At 43.8% G+C, this 17,276-nt stretch overlaps 1 protein-coding gene across 1 annotated transcript in view; it reads left to right on the plus strand.

The window, feature by feature from the left end:
- Positions 1 to 2,577: 2,577 nt before the first annotated feature.
- The window catches only part of TUB (TUB bipartite transcription factor), a 77,017-nt gene continuing 62,318 nt past the window's right edge, over positions 2,578 to 17,276 (plus strand). The window contains exon 1 of the mRNA XM_082316608.1: positions 2,578 to 2,754. Within this exon, the coding sequence (XP_082172734.1) occupies positions 2,717 to 2,754 (38 nt within the window). The 5' untranslated portion in view covers positions 2,578 to 2,716. The remainder of the gene's footprint in view (positions 2,755 to 17,276) is intronic.

A 17,276-nucleotide genomic window follows, 5' to 3' on the forward strand; every position in this document is an offset into this window, starting at 1 on the left:
CCTACAAAAACAGATAAAATATCAGGGAATTGTTTTTCCCTTCTCCCCACACAATTTTCCTGACCTTTTTTCTCCTCTGTGTCAGCTCTCCCTAGATGGACACTATGCTCTGTGCACCCCCATCTTCCAGGACACCCTGACAGTCTCCCGTTTTGAACATCTACTAACCCCGCATGCTTTGTGTTTGTTAACACAGACATGGTCTTGGGCTGTTTAAATGACAGTAAAGCACTTCCATATTTCATACCACTCAAAGGTTCAGAGGCATCTTTTTGATGTGTGTGCATTAGCTCATCTATCAGACTTTACACTTACGGCTTTTTGAAAATAGATATTCTAATCATCAGTCTTGAGAGCTTTTGACTCTGAAGACATGAAACTCTTCTAGTTTTCGTCTTTCCTTTCTTCTTTTCTATAGAAGCCTCAGTAAATGGGCATGCTTAAAAAGCATGTAGCTTTGTACCGGGAGATGGGATCTCTCTCCTGCAGCTGCCTCCTCACGCTAATAACGCTGCCAGGTGGTGGTGAAGCCCGCTGCTTTGCAGTTCCAGACTGTGCCCGACTGGAACAGAGGTCTGTCAAGTCCAGTGCCTGATACTAGTCAAGAAAGCAGCAAGCTACCTTATCCACGGAAGGTGCGAGATAATTCTTCCTTAAAGGTAGATCTCATTTCGACTTCTGGAAAATGTTTAAATTCCGGTTTCTGACTTCAAAGCAAAATAGCCTCTCAAAAGTTCATGACAGTGAACAATATGGTAACACTTCTGTTACCTGTTAAGCGTGCCATCTTCTATTGACTCTTGCTGGCTTCCTGGCCCCAGCCATGTTCTTTGGTAGTGAACTCTACCATAGAGTTATGTGGTGTGAAAAAGTATCTCCCTCGATCTGTTTTTAATTTGCTAAATTATAATACTGTCTCCTTGTTTTTTATACTATAAAACCAGGAGAATGAATGTTCTTTTTCTACTGCTTTGCTCTACTATTTCTAGACACTTTTAAACTCCTTGTCTCTGTTTTCTCAGGTGAACATTGTTTTTCACTCTCTGGTCAGATGTGCACCTTTCCACAGCCTTAATCATTCACCCTTCCTTCTAATTCTGCAATACCTTGTGATGGGATAACCTGTACCGTACCCTTCTTCCACATGAGTTCACACCATCAAGCAGAAGACCAATGCTGGGATTTGGCGATGGCTTAGCAGGTCAGAGCATCACGTCTCTGTCACGTAGGTGCCCCTCTCCATCTTAGCCTTTCCAGGGTACAGCGGGTGCGACACTTAACTCTCTGATGGTTTATTCCACAATGCCTGTTCTGTGTGAAAAGGTGACTTCAGCTAACTCCTAACAGTTTCTTCTTTAAAACTGTCCTCCATACGTGGTACAGCTGTTACCTACATCAAAGCTTCTGAGGTATCAGGGGCCCGACTGCCAGTATTCAAAGCAAATCGAGATCATATTTTTCATTAATTCCTATCTTTCACTAATTCCTTCTTTCTTCAGATCATGTTTTTTCCACGAAGTCAGGAACTGTTTCTGTAAGTGTATGGTCTGATACAGACTAAGGGGAGGAGGAGGAGGGATTTACAGGGTCAAGCGTAATTGTGCCTAACTTCTGCTGTGGCTGTAGAGCTGGAGCAGAGCTGGTCCTGCTGGGATGAGCGGATGGTGGCCTGTAGCACACCTGTGCGGCAAAAGCCAGGCTCCTCAGGGAGCTGTGCCTGCGCTCTGCTCCCGGCCAGCCTTAGCCTCCCGACACGGTTTCCCCAGGAGAGCCGCTGGTGCTCACGGCCGCTCCGGGGCTGGCAGAGGTGGGCAGCAGCCACCATCTCCCAGGGCCTGTGTCACTGCGAGGCGCCAGTCCAGTGTTGGCGAACAGAAAACACAAATTTTCCCTTAAGGGCCATGCTAAGCTTCTACTAACAGCCTCTAGGTTGTGGCTCCTCAGCCATTTTGGGTCGAGTTGCTGAAATTTATAGATTTTGCCGGTAGGGCTAGACTGAGAAGAGGCTAAGCGCAGGCTGAGCTCTCCTCGCACCTCTCCCCCGTCTTGGTCTGCTGCGAGGGCTGCCCGGCCGCTGCCCGCCTCGGGACCCCGCCGTTAGCCCCCTCAGGGCCCCGCCGTTAGCCCCCTCTGGGCCCGGCCGCTGCCCGCCGCGGGGGCGGCGCCAGCCACGCCGAGCCGATCCGAGCCGTGCTCGGCCCTCGCCGGCCGCGGCGCCCCGCACATGCCCAGTGGCGGCGCGGCTGACGGGGCAGGGGCGGGCCCGGCGCGGAGGGCGGCGCGGCTCGGCTCGGCTCGGCCCGCCTCGCCCGGGCGATGCCTCAGCGCGGCGGCGGCAGCGGGGGGGCGGGCGGGTAGCGGCAGCGGCGACGCGGCGCTGCTGCCCTGCCTTTCCCTGCCCGCCGCTGGCCCTTCCTCCGCCCCCTCCCGCGGCCCCCTCCCCCGCTCCGGTGCCCGACTCAGCCGCCGCTCCGGGCAGGGAGGAAGGGCTGGGAGCCGCCTCCCGCTGCCCCCGGCCGCCCCCCTCCCCATGCAGCCCGGCCCGCCGCTGGGAGCCCTCCCCGGGGGGATGTTTCTGCGGCCGCTGCCGGGATAACCGGCGCGCCGCCCGCCCCCGCCCCGGACGGAGGATGCTGCCCGCGCCGTGGCGGGTTCCGACTCGGGCAGCAGCGGCCGCGTCCCCCTCCTCGGCTGCGGGCAGCGTCGCCAGGGAGAGATGACTTCAAGGCACCAGGCGGACTGGATCCCTTACAGGTAGGGGGGAGCCCGGCCGGGGCGCAGCGGTGCGGGGGACGGCCGGAGGGACCCGGGCTGCTCCCGGGCTGGAGCCGCTGCCCCTCGGCGGGCTCGGGCGGTCGCCGCCGGAACCTGTGCCTCGGCGGCGGGGCCGGGGCGGCCGGACCCTGCCCGGGGCGCGGCGGGTCCCGTGCCTGCCGGCCGGCGGGCGGTCTCGGAGGGGGGCCCCGGTCCCGCCTCCCAACTTCGGTCCGGTCCCGCTCCGCGAAGTTCAGGGGCTGGTCCCCGGGGAGAGCTGTCGGGCCCGCGGCGGGCGGGGAGCGGGAGCGCCGCTGGGAGAGCCGCGCTCGCTCCGCGGCGGGAGAGCTGCCCTCCCTGCCTCCGCCACAGGGCCCCCCGGCGGGCCGGGCGGCAGCAGGCGGCGCGCTGCGCCGTCGGTGGCGGCCGTCGCCCCTTGGCCGCGGGGACCCGGCCCCGCCGGGCGGCGGCGGGCGCCGCTGCCCCTTCCGCCGGGCGCCAGCGGCGGCGGGGCCGGGCAGGGCGCGGGCGCGGCCGCCGCTTCCTCGCGGAGCGGAGCGGCGGTGCCGCCATGGCGAGGAGCGGGATCGCCATGGCAGCGCCCGGCGGGCGGCTGCCATTGGCTCCGCCGTTGCCATAAGCTACGGGAGCCGCCGCGCGGTGCCGCTGCCCGAGAGCCCCGTGCGTCAGCGGGCGGCGGGGGCCCGGCGCTGCGGGAGCCGGCCCCGGCCCCGGCCCCGGGACGTGCGGAGCCCCGCTCGCCCCGCGGAGGGGCCGCTCTGGCCCCCTCCGCCTCGCAGCGCTGGGGGCGGCTCGGCGGTGCCCTGCCCGTCCCTGCCCCGGGCGCCCGGTTTTGGAGCGGCGGCAGCGTTCGCTGCTGGAATGAGAGAATAGTTTGTTTCTGACTCGCCGGTGCGAGGAGAGAGCGAGCCGAGGAGACAGCTCCGGGCGGGATGGGCTGGGCTGTGCAACGACGGTAAAGCCATTTCTGAATCTGCTGTGCGGAGTGGCGTTAACGTTATGAGGTTTCTTAGTTTTCATTAAAGTCTCTTTTTCAAATGGAATTATTGTGAAAAGAAATCAGGGGTGTTTTAAAAAGGTGTTCTGGGTAAGACAGTAGAGCATGTTGGTTTCATTCGTTTGGTTGTAAATAAGACAAGTTAGATACAGTAACATAAACCTTTTTTTTTGAGGAGAATTACGAAATTAAAAATATTTACAGAATGCATTTTAAAGCAAAGACAGCTGTTTAAGCAGGTCAGTTGTAGTTTACCCCATTCTAAATGACAATTTGTAGCGACCATATGCCACAGTGAGTGCAACATAAACACAAATAAATTACTCCTTAATACAGAGAAAAAAATTAAACGGTGGATGCACGACTGGAAGTCCGCTGTTTTAGTCTGAGTGTGTGATAGTTCTAATCAATAGAAGAATCAGAAAGAAGGAAAACTGATGACAGTGAACCCAAGAATATCACCACTGTCTCTTCAATACCTCTTTCAGACTGTGTGTTTTGAAAAGACATAAGGAATTGGCAATAAGGCTTCAAAAATGACTAGTAGATGCTTTCTGATGCAATGTCAAGCCACGTAATGAAAGCAAAAACACCAGAAGAACAGCTGTTCGTGGCTCTTCCCAGCAGCAGAGTAACGGTTTGCCCGTTCTCTCACTGTACACAAGGCTCTGCAGAGGCCAATGCCAAAAGTTTGCTGGGGGCTTTCGTAGCAGTGGCCTTGAAGAAGGAAACGAAACATCTCTTCTCAGAGCAGTTCAGGGAGACAAAGTGGTAGATCTTCAGAGAAGCACAGATCTGATGATACTCGTGTCTTTTCTAATATACTATTATTCTTGAACGTTAATTGTATGTTTATGGCCAGAAACTGCCAAGGACTGCCCCAAACCTAAAGGCAAACAAACCATGCTTCTGCTTTGAAGTGTCTTTGTTTAGGTTTCTACTATAGAGTTCTCTCAAGAAGTTGACTTGTTTTTCAGTCTACAGAGCTAATTCCTGAGTTAGAGGTATATCATTGCAAATCTCATTGAACTTGCTCATTTAAAGCATTCTCTAGGATCCCCTAAATGTACTTACTCAGGAAACAATAGTTTCTGAATGCCGATGTGACTGAGAATACATGTGAAAACACTTTTATTAGTAAATTAGGTCAAAGGACCATTTTGTAGGAGTGAAATACACAGGAGAGGCCTGATGTGCACCCCTTGGAATAGTTCATCTTCTGTCCGGGAACAAAATGCCCCACGCTTATCTGCGCCATTGCTTCAGATTCCTGTTTACTGTAGTGAGTTCAATGGTTGCTGACTCTCAAAGCTTGGAGGCCTGTTCCCCAGCTTCTTTATGGCTTGGGTGGCATGTGACAGCCAACAGTGGCACTGCTGCTAGCGTGGGGGACAGAGCACAGGCTGTCGGGCATGCTGAAGTCTGTAAAGACGTATAGGACGTGGCCTGAGCCTTGCTGATGTACAGTGTGCTAGAAAATGCTGCAAGTCCTTCTCTGAGCTTGGCAAAGCTGTTTCAACTTTGGCACGGACTTTAAAATGGTAGCGTGACTCCTAAACCTACGATGTTCCTCCTAGCAATCAGATGCACATGCAGCTATGTACCTGAATTAATTCAAACAGAGAAGTGTTTTTTTCTTTAGTAAAATATCATATTTTTCTTTACAAGTGAAATGAGCCAGAGGGAATCAGTTCTGTGTGTCGTGCACAACTCATTAAGCAATCCACCTGCATGTCTAAAACTCACAAAACAGATTATACTTCCACTTTTAAGATACCAAGAACATTTTGGGTGAGTTACCAAAAAATAGCAGGTAATTCTTTCAGTGTCAGCGCTAACTTTTTCATGCTGAGGTGGATAAAAGATTCGTATTATTTGTAAGTATGCAATTTCGGTATTTTGCCCTTAATGTATTTTCTTCTTCTCTTGTGTATTCTGCTTTTGAAACACTAATAGTCATAGGATTAAGAGATTTGAGTTCACTAATGTTATGAAATACAATTGAGAAATTATTTTTTAAAGTAAATATTTTCATGAAACTATTTTATAGATAGAAATTCAAGCACACGATTAAGCACATACTCATATGAAGCTACATACTGGGTACAACGAGCTAGGAATTCTTTTTTAAATTGAACACATTTTTAACAATGTTTCTGTCCTTTATTATAAAGGATCAAAATAGTTTAGACTCAAGTGAAAAATAAGTTCATAATGTAGCTGCTCCCAGCCCCAAAGGTGGTTCCTGATGGCAGTTAAGAGTAAGAGGTAACTTCTTTAGGAATTATGTTTTCAAGCACAGTAGTGGTTTTTTTTGGTATCCTTTAGCAGTTTCCAGTAGAAAATACAAAGCAGAAGTATCTGGGAATCGTTACAGATTCACAGGAGTTCAGTTTTTGTTGTTCAACAGTATGTTTCAGTTTCATATCTTTTTCCAGAACTCATTTTTAATTTATAGAATTTCTGAAATTAACATATTAATTTATATTTTATGCTGGTGTGTCTTGAATAAGTGAGCACGTTCCTTGTACTACCTAACTATAGTTAAATGAAACTGTTGCTAGCTAAGATAAAAGTATTGATACACTCAGTCACAGTAAGGCCCCAGTCCCTATTATTATAATTTGTTCTTATATTTTTCTCTTGCTTCTTTAAAATGAATCTTAATACTATAACTTAAAAAGCAGCATTTACAAAACTATCTAACCTATTTAATGAGAAATATATAAACTTTGTTAGCTGAAAAGCGCAGTCCACATAGGAATAAATTTGCCCCAACTCCCCAGAGTTCCCTGTAAAGGGTCTGGGTAATTCTGCTGGGACTTGGCTTGTGCGGATAAACCTGCCGTAGCCCAAGGGGAACCCACGGGCTGTGCCACGGGGGGTCTGGCACTTTGCGCGGAGGGCGCTGTCTAAAGCAGAATACACAGCGCGCATTTGCGGTGGTATAATGCGTCTTGATATGTACATGATGATGGTAATAATATACATTATTTTATTTGTGACATTTTTTATTATACTCAATTTTTTGTAGCTTTTATGAATTTGCTCTGAAGTTTTAAAGCTGTGCTTAGATATTGCAGCTATAAACAGTCACTAGTTATTTATTTGCAAAGTGAAGAATTACAGTTGGATGAAAATTGTGGAGCACAGCTGTGTTGTAAATTCATGAATCACGGCAATTAGAGCAGATAAGAACATTTCTGAAAGCGTGATGTGTAAACAAGTCCTGGAACAGGAACAGGCTTGAAGACCAAGGGTGTCCCACACATTTGTCGCTGCATTTATTTGAGGTATTGGGATATTATCTACCTTTAAGCCTCGACATTCTAAAGGTAGCAGTGCAGGTAGAGTACCCACCCCGCTGCAAGGTGCAGTTTGTGACTGAGTGCATCGCAATGCAGGCAAGCTCGCTCTCAGCTGCCTGCTGTGGGGAATGGCATTGATAATTTATGAGAGCGCTGCCTTTTCTAAAGAAAAGGGAACAAAGAGCGTGTGTCTCCTTTGCTCTAAATTAGGCTGTCTTGTCTCAGGTTATTGTGATATATAAAATTAGCCTAGTTGTGTGCTTTTAAAACGTTTAAGTTAGAGCTCCCCCTTAATGGGGGTCTGTGCTCTTATATAGGGTGTTACTGCTGTAGTGCATAGAGACTCCAGCTGAGATCAAAGTCCTGTTCTGCCTGGCATCCGTGTTAGGGAGCTGTACAAGCACATCGTCAGAGGCAATTGCTACCCTGAAGCTGATAGCCTAAATCAACCAGGCAGAAAAGAGAGGTGAGGAAAATAAAGTATCACTTCAGTTTTACCAGTGAGGGAAATAGAGACCTGTGGAAATTGCGGGGAATTGGCTTAAATGGAAATGGGACAAGGCTCAAGGGAGATCAGCAGGAGAGCTGGGAATGAAACCTAGTCGTCCTGTGCTTTGCAGTGTGCCAAAGGTGGATTTAAGTAAGGGGCTTGAAAGGGCTTTGCCACCTCTTGCAGGGTGCGCTTTGGGCCGTATGACAGATAAGCAGCTGCACCGTCCTATGGTATTGTGACCCCCAACCACCTTTGCAGTATCAACAGCCAAATTGAGACTAAAACTCATTTCATAATAGGCCAATGGGTTTCTGGTAGCGACAATCATCTGCAGGTTTCTGGCAGTAACAATCATTTACAAGCCATCTGTGCCAGATTTGGATCACAGCCGGAAAGTGGGTATGAAATGCTATGTCTCCTCTTGCAGTTCCCCAAGTGGGACAGTTTTGACTCTTACGCCTGAGTGTTTTTGGACTTTCCTTGAAGTGGCATCCATTTAGACATGCAAGCAACAGCTTTTCTGGAAGGTGGTACTTTTTATTAGTAACAAAAAATTCTAGAGAGCTGGATTCTTTTCACACTTCCTCCTCATTTCTCTTCCCCTCATACTACTGACTTATTTTCTAATTCATGCTTTTCTGTTCTTTCTCTTCATGAACAGATTTCTTTTTGCCATTTGTCCCTATATCTTGCTTTCCTTTCCTCTTTTTTTTCTTTCTTCTCTCTTTCCCACTTTGAGATTGTTCATGAAAATAGGATTCTGTCTTGCCAGCTATATGGTACCCTTCTCTGTAAATGTTTTCTCTTTAATTTGTATTTTATTGTTTGTAACTTTTGAATAAATGTATCCCATCTTTTTGTTGTATTACTTAAGTAGTTAGTACTGTTTGCAATTTTTTGAAGCTGAATTTTTTTTTTTTGTAGATTATCGAGAATTAGTTTCAGTATTTGCAGCAGATTATGCAAAGATTACTGTTTTTAGCATGGATGTTATAATCAGTGCTTATTTTATATCTCACTTATTGCTGAAGCTTTTGTTACTGTGGTATATGAAGGCCGGTAACTGCGATTAGGAGATGCCCTTCTTGGTGGTAGTCTGTTTCATGCAAAGGGCTGCTGGTGGGTAAATGAAGAACTGTTCTCTTGTATTTTTGCAATCTCTTTTATCATGACGTAGTGGCAGGACGGTACCAGCAAGTTCTGAGGACTCTCAGCTGAAAATACAACGCCTCTCTGGGCTCTGTTATCGTTTGTATGATGCTAATAGTATACAGGTATACAGCAAGACAGTCTTCAGTCTGAAGAATTTTCAGTTTAGAAGATAGGTACAAAAGAGCACAAAAGGGCACAAAATAAAAGCAAAAGATCAGGGTGATTGTTGGCATACTTCTTGTTGCTTTCATTTTTGTTACAGACATATGATCATCAGCTTCTTTTGACTATCCTGTTCTTAAGAAAATAGGAAGGAAGGGGATAGTGACTCAACTAGATAAGGAAACGCGCTCCCAGAGAAGAGTGTATAGAGTGTGCAAAGGTAACTATGGGAGAAGGTGGAAAGATTGGAGTAATTATTTTGGAACAGGACGAGTACATGTGATAAAAGATGAAACCTTTTTTTTTTTCTCCTGACATAGCTGTTTTACACCAGCTTGTTTTATCTAATACTTGATAGTAACATAGCTTTTTTTGCTTTATACATGTTCAGTAACCATGGATGTATTGCGGATCATGTACTGAATAATTTCAGTTTATATTTATGTTGTGTAGCTTTGTGACACTTAGGAAGGTCTTTAAATGCTCAGTTTGCTCTGTAATTAAATTATTTACTAGATGTATTTGTATTTGCTTCTTTTACATCAATAAGAAGCTAAAATATATCTTTACTTTCAGTGATTGCAGTAGAAGTAGCTTTCATACTTTTGAATTGCTAATACGTTGGGAGCTTACACATTTATCTATTATTTATCCTTAAAGGGAAAAAGTGACCCAGTTTGAAACACTTCCTTTGGGGAAGTGCAGTAGGGCCTTATTACAGGAGAGGACAGTAACTGCTTCTGCCAGTACAAGAACTTTGCAGATTTTGGATGCAGATTCTGCGCAGTCAGAGTACTCTCCTTACACCTGGAGGTGGGGATGCTGTAGAGCGTAACACCACGCTCTGCCTTACATGTAGCTGTGCGGTCGCTTGCAGGAGGCAGGCACAAAGAGGGGCTGCAAGAGCCTTTCTATTGACTCAAAAGGGAATTGGATTGGTTCCACGACCTTCTCTGAGCTCACTTTCTAGCTGAGCAAATAATGGCAAGCAGTCTATAATACATTAATATGAATGTGCGAGCGCACTTTGCGAGTGGCATACTTATCTTGCGCTCTGACAACACAAGTGCCCGAGTCATTCTTTCATGAAGTTGAATTTTAGCTTGACTTCTTAGATATTTACCAAAATTAAGTCTTGAATTGCAGATTTCAGTGGAAACCTCATGGTTCCTGTTGAGATGCATGTTAACACAAGTCTGTGAATATCATAATTCATAATTAATATAGCTCATTTGACACAGGTAATGAAACCACAGCATGAAGTTTTTAATGGTAATTTTAATTGTAATCACAGCTCTAGCTACCTGCAGGTGAGAAATTACAAGATGAAGAAATTCTGTGATTAACTTCAAATTATGACTAAGTTGGAAATTGTATCTGCAAGTGAAATACAGATATGTCAGTATTTGATCTGTGTTTGGGGAAGGGATCAAAACGGGTCTGTGTTTCAAATTTGGTATCAGTTTGAAAGCAAAATGAGTAAAGTTAAAGGCTAGGTATTTCTATTAATGGTACCTGTGCCACAGCAAGAAGCGTAAGGAAAACTGGTTTCTGTTTTTTTCCAGAGCAGGTTGTTGCTAACTGATACTACTACAGCAGCATTTTCACTTGTCTACAGTAACAAAAAAAAAAAAAATTGCATCATGTTGCAATTCTTACTTCTGAAAATTTGAGGAAATTATTGGATGTATTGTAGAAATAAAAGAATAGAAGAATAGATAACTTTTCTGGACAATGACTTGAGACTAACTGCTCAGGTCAGGTTGAGTGGCAACTGAAAAACTAAGATACTTACTGTACCTTGGAATGCATCCCACTATTTTTGGCAGATACATATCCCAAGACTCAAGCCAGAAGTGCGAATTTCCATTAAACAGTCTTTTGCAGACCTAGAGATTGCATGAACTCTTATATGCCTACCTAAAACTTTCGGTTAGTTATATGGTAAAAAATGCATCTTTTGGGACACTATATCTGTAGAGCAACATTAAATAACATTAAAGATGTCTCTATACACCAGTGAGTCAGACCTTGGTAATTGATTCTTCCAGGTTACTGAATTTTAAATCACTTCACTGGCTGTTGCTGCAGATTTAAAAAGTGAAGTACAAGGTTTTAGAGAAAGTTTTTGTGCTTGCCCTGGAATAACACTAGCTTTGTTTTATTGCCTGTCCTTAAGGCAGAGCTCAAGGTGCCTCTGCATATTGCGTATTGTTAAATCTATGCAATGATGGAGACACGGAGAACCCTGTAGCTTTTCTTGGTGTTGAATTGGTTAAATTCTTTCCTTCTGTATTTGATCTCTGTGGTATGTCCATGCTGTATGCTGCAGTGCAGTAGAGAGACATTTGGGTGAGCTGCATATGAGCTAACACAGATACTGAAAACCGTACAGCAACATCAAAAATGCAGAAATGATTTACTCCTTTGAGGAGCAATGCAGTTCAGTCTGTGAGGAGCTAGGGACTACCATAGTTAAACTGTTTCCAGTATGTGTGTTAGCTTGTTTATAGCTAGCTGGGTATCTATCATAGCACAGTTCACAATGTGGATCTAACTTTTAATTTAAAATTCATTATCTGGTCTAAACTAAGAATGTTAATTTTTGGCTGGTAAGAGCACTGGCCACCTATGAGCGACCTAATCTAGGTGCTGGCTCTTCAGAATACTAGGATAATTCTTCTTGGATGTGCCAGATATATTAATTACGGAATACTATATTAATACCCAGAGAAACTGGGCCATCATATCAGTGCAAAAACATCATGGCATTGCTAGAAGTTTGAGGCATCCTGGAAAATGCCTTTTAAATGTTAGCTATTTCAAATAATGACATAGTGTAGTATTCTGGCAGTATCAATGCAGCTTGAAAAATTGTTAATTACTTCCTTGGGGCTTGAATATCACTCACAGATTTTAAAGATCAAGAAAAACCAGCACAGAAGAAATTTAAATGAAATGAAATCTCCTCCCTTTCTCCTTTCCTTCCCTTATTCCTTCCTGTTTTGATTCTCAGACACCTTCTGTTATTTATTCATTTAATGCTATATGCTTGAGGCTTTGCAAGATAAGAGGTTGTTCTGAGTACCATTAGAAGAAAAAAAGCTTTCCAATCCTGTGCACCTGTATCAGAATGATTTCCAGATTATTCTGTTGGAAAAAAAATGTGAAATTACGTTTGCATAGCCTGGAAGGTGGGATATGCAAGTTCAAGTGTTCAAGTCTCTGCCCTGTGTGTTTCATTCCTTAGGAAAGTATTTGTAATACTTCAGATGAGGTACCTGGACTTTCAGGTTATTTGTTGGTGTGGGCTGGGCCTGTCCCCCCACACCCTAAGATTTTCTCCTGAAACTCTGGAGGTCATTGAGTTTACAAGATTTGGATTTGATAAATTGTCATTCTCTTACAAAGAGTTCTGGCAAAAGAATCCAGTGAAATCTAGACTTGGAAGGAAAGATTTTAAGGCTTAGAAAATTAATTTTATTTGCAATAAATTATAATTTCTGAAAGCCACCATTTCATTGAAGTGGTTCCAATATAATATAAGCCATAACAAAATTTGAAGGAGATAGTAAGGCAGCCAGGAGCTCATTGGAAATGACTATCCAGTTGCTGGACTTTGTTTATTGATTGTTGCATTCCATTAAAATATAAAGATTTTGAAACAGAGGACTGAAGAACATGTGCAGAATAGCTGTATATTAGCACTAGGCTGGTATAGGCCTTTCAAAGGATGGAATGTAATACTACACAGGGAAGAAGAGTCTATGGCTGGATTTTCAAGAGTGCTCAGGGTCACTCTGATTCTCTGCTCACATTATTTCCTAATCGGGAGCCTCTTCGAAAATCTGAAGTTTCTGTTGAAAATACTTAATGTGGTGGAGAGAGAAGGGAGGAGAATGACTATTGTGCTGCCTAGTCAAAATGACAAACAGCATGTAACACGTTGCAGTTTTTATGTGTTCTTTGGCAAGAACAACTCATTCTCATCTGAAAAAGCTTATTCTGAAGGAAAACGTAAGGTACATTAGAGGCATAGAAGTTTTCACTGCATTGCATGATGAATTGTAAATACGTCCAATTGACATTGCGAGGAGTCCTCAGAGTAACTCTCTGTGCATTGGGATGAAAATTCAGCCCAAAGGGTTTTAGTTTACAGCCAGCTCTGCAAGATTGCATTTACTATGGACTTGGATTAACAATGCCAAACATGACTGCATATTGTAATAAATAGTAAATAGAAAGATGGTGTTCTGTATGGTCTTGCTTTTCACTTTGCACTTGATGACTTCTATCTTGTTGCTACTTTTTCATCAAAATGGCTATGATATTGTTTCTGTATTTTTTATTTTCACTCCTTTAGAATAGGTTTATAACTAGCAATGATTGAGTCACTATTAATAATTCCCTAAGTTATTTACTTGGAGAAATGAAAGACATTTGTTTTCTTTTTACATCACAAAATGCCTACCTCTGTATTCTAATGATACTCAATACTTAAGGAAACTTATTGAGCTTGTTTCTGTGGTTCTTTCCCTTTTCGTGTGAGTCCTCTGTATCTGGAAGTTTGATCTGTAGTGCTTTGTTCAGTGCGCTGTCAAATGGCTGATGTTGGTTTTGGGGAGAATAGCGTATGTGCTGCTGGGAGAGTCCCTGGACATAAATTTGTCAGTAAGTCAATGGCAGTATTTCCTTATACTCTTCCAGCTCTTCTTAAATTAAATCTTTTAATAATCATAAAGCAGATAAATATTTGAGCAGGATGTCAGGTCTGTGCTCCCATCCAGGAACTGTCATCAAAAGTCTTTCTAAAGTAGATTTCAGATTCAAGCAGAGGTCCTTCTGTCAGCACATGGGAGCAAGGGAGAGCAGATGTCTTCCCTGGGGAGCAGCATGGTTTGCAAGCACACGTAGCTTCAGCGATGTGGGCAAGCAGCCTCTGGTCACCGTTGTGAGGCTGGCAGCCCAGAGAAGCACGCTGTGTGCTCCCCGTTTGCCGCACTTAACGATAAGAGCACGCGCCCTGGTAGCAGTACAGCCCTACCCCAGAATGATAAATGCTTCTGAAGGGTCACGTAGAGGAGGCCGTTGCTGTCTTGTGCATTTCTAACTTGCTTGTGCCAGATGGATTTCTTTCCATAATTCTTGGGCTGAACTCTTTCTCATCCTGTTCCAGTTTTGACTGGGTGCTGAAAGAGCAGGAAAATGGGTCCCTCTGAATCTGACAGAACGAAGCTGAATGACAGTCAGTGGATGATCCTGCAGGCTGAAATGGCTCACCTTGTAACCTTGTATCCTACAACAAACAAACTCATGGGTTGTGCGTTGAAATATTAGAGCTATGAAAAATGTGCATACAACAGTGATCACAGGCTACATCAATTAGACGTTTTGTGCAGTGGGCAATTAGTGTTCAATAAAGAAACCAGAAGATACACAGTCCTATGTATTTATCTGAGAGGAGCAGAAAAACATCTGCTCGCGTATGAGTGTTGATTAGACCCAAAGGGGGATCTTATTTTTCACTCTTTTTTTAATGGTCCGATAGCTAAAATGATACTTTCTGGCTTACTCAAATGCATTTGGAAATAGCTTCCCACAGTGCCAGAAGTGGTTTAATTACATGTGATACGGTTAAAAGGGGTCTCCAGCTTTGTCTGATACAGATTCCTCTATCTGAGAGTACATGTGCTCGCCCATTATTCCTGCTGTTGTCTCCTTTTCCTGGCACACGCCTGGTGATTCGTGGCGTGGCCACGGCTTGCGAGCCGAGTGTGACGGGTCCCTCGGTGGTCTGGACACACCTTGGCGTGGTGCTGTGGTGCACTGCCCGTCTTGTGGTCTTGGGTCTCACCCTGACGTGGGGCGCTTCGTGCGGAGCTCTGGGGGCTGCTGCAAAGGCAGAGGCGTAGTGCCCCTGTGTTACAGGTGGGGACACTGCACATGCAGCAGAAGTGTGGCTTTTCCAGGATAAAAACTCAGTAGCGAGATCAGGGAAGGAATTGTATTTGCTTTATCTTCCACTTCCACCTTCTTGCTTCTAAAATATACTATCTTTTTAATTTCTTTTGTATTTCTGTTTGTCTGTTTATAAGAAATCCAAATTAAGATAATAAGAACTATGCATATGTAGATAAGAAAAAAATGAACCAAGTAAACTTTCTTCACAATGTGTTTGGGTTGGAAGGGATCTGCTGAATATACCTGTAAGAAGTGGTCCTAGGATCAATACAGCTTTTGAAGCCAGAATTCTTGTAGCTGTCATTCATAACGTTTCCCTATGTGGATTCTCATTACTCTAGTAATATTAGTGAGCTGAGCCCGAAACCTTCATCTCCATGGAGAGGCTATTTAAGGTCTTTGCCTCTACCCAGCCACCACCTTCATCCTGAAATCTGTTGGAGTTAAAAAGATTTACCCATCTTTAGTTGAAATTATACAACTGAAGAAAAAAAATTCTAGACATTATGAATGCATAAATCTTTCTTCCTTAAGAAACCAGGCAAATGCCCCTCAATGTACTGATACTGAATTGTCAGTGAACGAATTTGAAGTTTGAGCGTTCTGGTCAAATTTTAGTACAGAACCCCTGTGGAAATGAGAATTCTTCCTGAAACTTCCAGAGATACACTCATTCCCTGCTTTCCGTCTTGCACTCTTATGCAAAATGTAGTGTCAACATACATGTTTCATGTGAGACAGAGAACTGAAATACTTCTCTGACAAAGATCTAAATGTTTTGAATTTAATTTTACTTTCATGGTATCATTGGCTTTCTGTTCTAGAAAATCAGCAACCAGTCTGATAATCACATATTTCTATTCATATTTTACCCACATTTTAATTGAAAGTGTTTCCTAGGAGGGAACCAGCAGGCTTGGAAGCGTGGCCACTGACAAGGCTGTATGTGGCGCTTCAGTCCCCAGTGGAGATTGCTTTTGCTATAATTGTTGCTAACAGGCATTCTAGCAGGTGAAGTGGAATAATTAAAATGGCAACTTCAGCCAGATATTAAAAAAATATTAAAAGGGTGGTGAAAGCCCTTTCCTGTAATGGTTTGCTACTCATGTCACAGCACCTGAACAGCTCTTTGTTCAATAGAAACCCTTTACATCTTATTCTTCCAGCCTTTGCTTTACGAGTTAAACACAAGCTTAAGACAGCCTCCTGGCAAATAGATTTGTATGTTTTACTGTGCTTTTTGTACCCACAAAAAGTGCTGATAAACTTTTCCATACTGTTTGTCAACACAGTCTTTCTTTAGCAGCTAATCTGATCTACTTCAACTGCGATCTGTTTAGTTACACAAAACCAAAGATGGTTTATCTCTAGACTTTTTAAATGACGCACTGGAGCAAATTAGATTATGCTTGTTTTCTTTGGTGAAAAATGGAAAGCACAAAATCCAAGACCTACAGTATCTTGAATTACCTCAGGACCTGTTTCTGTCATGCTTAAACAAATCTGCTACAAAGAGCGTGGCTCTCATCAGTGATCTCTCTCTAAACCTGTGCTGGTTTATATTTAGAAATGGAGGTGGTTTTATTTTATTATAAAAACATTTGGGATGGGAAACAATTTGCACTTTTTCTGAATACATGGAAAGTGACATTTACAAAAATCTAGATTCTGGTTGTTCTTTCTGTCTTGAAGCTATTTTTTTCAAGTTGTAAACACATAGGAAGCAGTACTTCTCACAATATGATCAAGTATTGAAGATTCGTTTAAGCTCCACAGGTTGAATCCACAGGTTGAAATTCAGTGTAGGACTATCATTCATCTTTCCTTTAATAGACAGAGAAGGGAATTAAAAAAAAAAGTAAAAACCCCAAACTCAGCGATACCCAATCTTCTGTACATCTGAGTTATGTTTTAAAAAGGAGAGTTTGTCTATTCTATGCAGTAAGTAAAGAGTCAGTAGATTTTTCCTGTGTTATTTCTGGCCAATAAACTTATCACTGTCTTTCTGTGGGTTCATAATATGCCTGAATCTTAGAGAAAAGAGAAGAAAAAGACAAGGGAAACAATTTTTGTCTTAATTGGTAAATGAACTGCAGTGTTCTCAGGATCTGTATTTAGCATGAAAACAGCCATTAGAATTGCAGATTTTGCTATCCATTTTGTTTCTAGGAACTGACAAACGTACAATTTGCAATCCTATATAATTATAATCTGATTCTAGAGAACTGTAATTTCTACCAATATCTAGAAATACATCATTTGAGAAATTTTCAGTACGCTCTGTACAGGGATTAATGGCAAAACCTTAATGAGAATTACACTGGTTAATTCCTTGGATATCATGCTGGTATTGTATCTCCTATCTATTTTGAGAGGTCAAATTATACTGAAAATCTGTAGTAGTACATGACTGGCAAAGAACGCTTGT

The sequence above is a fragment of the Platalea leucorodia genome (genome assembly GCF_965183815.1).
Source record: "Platalea leucorodia genome assembly, chromosome: 7".
NCBI classification, from domain to species: Eukaryota; Metazoa; Chordata; class Aves; order Pelecaniformes; family Threskiornithidae; genus Platalea; species Platalea leucorodia.